Here is a 5052-nt window from a genome sequence, read left to right on the forward strand (position 1 = left end):
GCTGTGCTTTGTTATATGAGAAGGGGAGGAGAGAAGGGGAGGAGGAAGCCAATGATGTAAGGATATAGGGTAAAAAGGTTTAGTGATGTTTAGTCAAAAGGCAGTAAACACTATATGCAAGCACTTCGTGAATATATTCTTAATAGATATCAACAGGAAAGAAAAAAATATTCAAGTTAGTTATTATTATTTGTTAGTTAATTCTTAGTTACGTTTTTTTTTTGTATATTTAATAGATATCAACAGGAAAAAGAAAAAAATATCGTCATTTATTATTATATATCTTGTTAGTTGGTTCTTAGTTATGTTTTTTGTGTATATTTATGAAAACCTTAACATCCACAGAGGTCGGATATCCTAGTTAGTTAGTTCCTAGTTATAATTTTGTGTAATTTTTTGTATATATATATATATATATATATATATATATATATATATATATATATATATATATATATATATATATATATATTTATGAAAACCTTAACATCCACAGGGAGCGGATATCCTAGTGACTCCTGAGTACGCCATACAAAGTTTGTTTATGGATGAGGACAACATCTTTCCCGTGACGCAGTACGTGCCTGACCCGGAGCTCCATGCCGTGCCCTGTACCCTGAGTGAAGAGGGGTTAAATAGTCAAGTCTGTATCAGATTCCCAGTGTTAATGTGTTGCCAGCTATTGTTCATTTCAAGTTACTGAGTTATTGAATTAGATTAGGTTAAACACTCAGCATACCATAAAGGAGATGTCTGTGAAGAATGGCTGTGATATGGCTGTATGTTTGTTTTGCACACTCAGTCACTTAAACCATGCCAAATTCTTGTCTACATCTGACCGAAATTGAAGTTTAATGATGAGGAAGATAAAGTGACTGAATCGAAAACAATTAGTTCGTGTGTGTGTGTGTGTGTGTGTGTGTGTGTGTGTGTAATTCACTGTTTGATCTGCTGCAGTCTCTGACGAGACAGCCAGACGTTACCCTACGGAACGAGCTCAGAGCTCATTATTTCCGATCTTGGGATAGGTCTGAGACCAGGCACACACCACACACCGGGACAACAAGGTCACAACTCCTCGATTTACATCCCGTACCTACTCACTGCTAGGTGAACAGGGGCTACACGTGAAAGGAGACACACCCAAATATCTCCACCCGGCCGGGGAATCGAACCCTGGTCATCTGGCTTGTGAAGCCAGCGCTCTAACCACTGAGCTACCGGGCCGTGTGTGTGTGTGTGTGTGTGTGTGTGTGTGTGTGTGTGTGTGTGTGTGTGTTATAACAGAATTATCGTACGTGTCTTCCTCTCAGGCCTTAAGAATCCTGAGCTGTGCCGCCCAAGCAAACGAGATGTACATAGTGGTGGACTTAGGAGAAGCCAGTCCTTGCAGTCCAGAAGCCGCAGCAGACAATCCCTTCGCCAATCCCCTGGACACGGCCTACGAGTGTCCCCCTGACGGCCGTATTTATTACAACACACAAGTAGTCTTTGACAGGAATGGGACAGTGATCGCCAGGTGAGTTTCTCTGCACAAAAATCTTTATTGCTTTGATTGTGCCATTCAGATAAACAAAATCACGAGGAACAAAACCTTAATACATTTGGATTTAATCTTCCTTACAGGTACAGGAAGAAAAATTTGTACCTGGAGCCCTTTTTCAAACCAGGAATAGAAAGTGACCAGACCGCGCTATTTGAGACAGACTTTGGCGTGATATTTTCCCTTCAGGTAATGTTTTCCGTCACCGTTGTCTTGTCCAAGCTTTACATGTCTTGCCAACTTGGTCACTTCCATCCAGGTAAAAGTTCACTGCTGACTTTTCCCCACCACCCTTCCGTGTCAGTGTGTTTGCCGTTCCACCGACTAGCACTTGTGATGAGAGGGTGGCGTGAAGTGATGCCCACCTCTCGGGTCAAAAAAAAAAAAAAAAAAAAAAAAAAACTCCCACCCATCCTGTAATGCTGTCTTGTAATTCAAAGTCAAACAACACAAAATATCACTGAAGGCAAGAAGTGCTTCATCATACTCATTGTCATCAGGTGACACGCATGCTTAAATTAAGACTTTGAATGCTGTGTTGCATGCAGAGAGAGAGAGAGAGAGAGAGAGAGAGAGAGAGAGAGAGAGAGAGAGAGATTGTCATTCTTCAGTAGTTTCCAAAGGTCCCCTAATAAGATTCATGTAATGCGGACTTACGTGTATCAAGAAGTGGCCACAGATCATGGCAGAGAAGAAAGTCACTATGAGGATCGTAGTGTAAATTACAGATTCTTCCTTCTTTGTAATTAACCTCTTCACTACCATGGCACGTTTTCATGTTTACTCTGCTTACTATTTAGAGATTTTACACAGCTTCGCAAACCTATTTGGGGATTAAAATAGTGAAGACTATGGCTATTAATCTTGTGACCTCCATTGACTTTTCCTAATGTCAATAAAATCGTCTAAACCTAAACTAAACTCGAGGTAAGAATGCATCCCAGTACTGGAGGAATTAATCCAGAACAATATACAAGAAATAGTAGTTTATTTTATAACGAAGCTATGGTAAACCTCAATTTATCAAAGAGTTAATGATTCATAATGTTCTATTCCATCACTGAAGGTAATTTTTGTTGAGAATTTCATAAACGTCATTGGTTGTCCGTCAGATCTGTTTTGACATCGCGTACATGCATCCCGGGCTGGCGAACGTGGGGGAGCGCGGCGTGAAGGACGTGGCCATGAGCACAGCATGGATAGATATCCTGCCCTTCTTTCTGGGTCAGTACGAATGTTTGACAAGATGAAAGGATTGTGTGTGTGTGTGTGTGTGTGTGTGTGTGTGTGTGTGTGTGTGTGTAGTGGGCAAGGATAAACGGACAACCGGCAAATCAATGAAATCATACATAAAAGGCTGATGACTATGATGATGTTAGAAGGCCAGACAGACAAATGGACTTACTGAGTGGCTTGCTGGCTGACTGATTGAAAAGCAGACAAAGAAAAATATACAAATAAACATACAGATAGGCTCTGAATACAGCTGCTGCTTCCTGTTTCACAGGAAGAGAAGAAAATCACACACGCGCACGCACACGCGCAGACGCGCGCACACGCGCACACACACACACGCCCACACGCGCGCGCGCGCGCACACACACACACACACACACACACACACACACACACACACACACACACACACACACACATCGTACAAGGAAATTTCGTACAATTAATCGTTTATTCTTCAGCACACAGGAAGAGAAGAAAATCACACACGCGCACGCACACGCGCACACACACGCACACGCGCGCACACACGCACACGCGCACACACGCACACGCGCGCACACACGCACACGCGCGCACACACACACGCCCACACGCGCGCGCGCGCACACACACACACACACACACACACACACACACACACACACACACACACATCGTACAAGGAAATTTCTATAAGATTAAATAGAAGAAAAGTACAATTAATCTTTGTTTATTCCTTCAGCACCATCGGTACAAAATGGCTGGTCTAGATCTTTGGGCATCAACCTCTTAGTAGCCGGTCATCACCTGCCAGAGCGAGCCAAGCTTGGCTCAGGAATCTACCGAGGATTCTCTGACTTGGATCACACGTATGTCTTTAATCCTGATTCAGGCAACCAGTTGATTGTGTCCGAGGTAGAGACAATCGCTGCCACCGATGGAGTGCGAAAGCCAAGAGGCCTGCTGAAGACAGAGACGAGACCTGTCCTGGCAACACACGACGCTACTCACACAGACAAGCAGCCTCGCAGGAAACATTTTCTTTATTATGACGACATCAGTAGCTACACAAACACAAACCTCGCACCCAGCAAGTCTGGCGAACCTCAGACGGTGGATTTGTGCCACAACGACGAAATTTGTTGTTCCCTCACCTACACGTCCACTTCTAGCCTGAATTACAGCCTGCTGGCTTACAGCGGTCCAATGTTACAGGGTCACGATACTTATGCCATGTACATCCAAGTGTGTGCTGTGGTGTGGTGCAAAACAACTGACGTCACCACTTGTAGTCACATTGATGATGGTCTTCCACCACATGACACATTTTGGGTCAACAAAATTTTCGGAAATTTCGTTGCAGAACGCGTTTTTCCAATCGCCTTAACTCGTAACCTCACTCTGGTTGATAACAGTTTGTATTCAGCCACACACGATGGAAACATTTTCACATTTACCATGGAGCAAGAAATCCACAATTTCATGTCAGGAGGCCTTTTTGCACGCTGGTATGACCGTGATCCTCCTAGTGATGACTTCTTTGCCTCTGTGTATGAAATGATAACTTCTCTAGTTATTCGATTGTGGAATCTTTTCAAGAGTGCATAATAAACTGAATATAACATGAAGATATTCTTTAGTGACCATGGAAAGGATTTACTATACATATCACTCAATAAACTCCTCACATAACACATATAACACTGTGGTATGTTAACCATAAATTACGAATGGATGTTCAAGGTAGTGTATTGAAATAGCATACTCATCCAACGATTCGTTTAGGAGATATCTGCAAAAAATACCGTTTGTCCACCGCTGAAATGTATAGTAGTTGTTCTTTTGTGTAGAGCATTGCAAGTTTGGCTTAAAGAGTTGAAGTAAATGAATTACTGTCTGATAGATTAAAACTATCATAACTAACTATACTAGCACCACACACACACACACACACACACACACACACACACACACACACACACACACACACACACACATACACATTTATAGACTAAAGACTAATCAACAAATCATGGCAAGCATAATACGTAATATTACACTTATAGCACATCAACAAAAATAGTTTTATACCTTAAGGAAAAGTGAAAAGAGAGGTGATGGAAATAAAATTTTAGACAAAAAGAGTTTTACCCTTTGGATCGAAGGATGCATAAGAAAGCACGCAGTGAGCCTGACTGCGCCATCACGTCAGCAGGAGCGTCACACGGATGAGGAATGCAGTGGTCAGCGTCAGCAGTGTAAAAGGGTGAGAGATGAGTGTCGCGAAGGGC

General features: G+C 42.5%; 1 protein-coding gene across 1 annotated transcript in view; it reads left to right on the forward strand.

Annotated features, from left to right (window-relative positions):
- The window catches only part of LOC123504183 (pantetheinase-like), a 17184-nt gene extending 12795 nt beyond the window's left edge, over positions 1-4389 (forward strand). Inside the window, exons 4-8 of the mRNA XM_045254529.1 lie at positions 497-643; positions 1314-1519; positions 1627-1732; positions 2656-2767; positions 3504-4389. Coding sequence (XP_045110464.1) covers positions 497-643; positions 1314-1519; positions 1627-1732; positions 2656-2767; positions 3504-4369 — 1437 coding nt within the window. The 3' untranslated portion in view covers positions 4370-4389. The remainder of the gene's footprint in view (positions 1-496; positions 644-1313; positions 1520-1626; positions 1733-2655; positions 2768-3503) is intronic.
- The last annotated feature ends 663 nt before the right edge of the window (positions 4390-5052 follow it).

Source organism: Portunus trituberculatus, chromosome 15, assembly GCF_017591435.1.
Source record: "Portunus trituberculatus isolate SZX2019 chromosome 15, ASM1759143v1, whole genome shotgun sequence".
NCBI lineage: Eukaryota > Metazoa > Arthropoda > Malacostraca > Decapoda > Portunidae > Portunus > Portunus trituberculatus.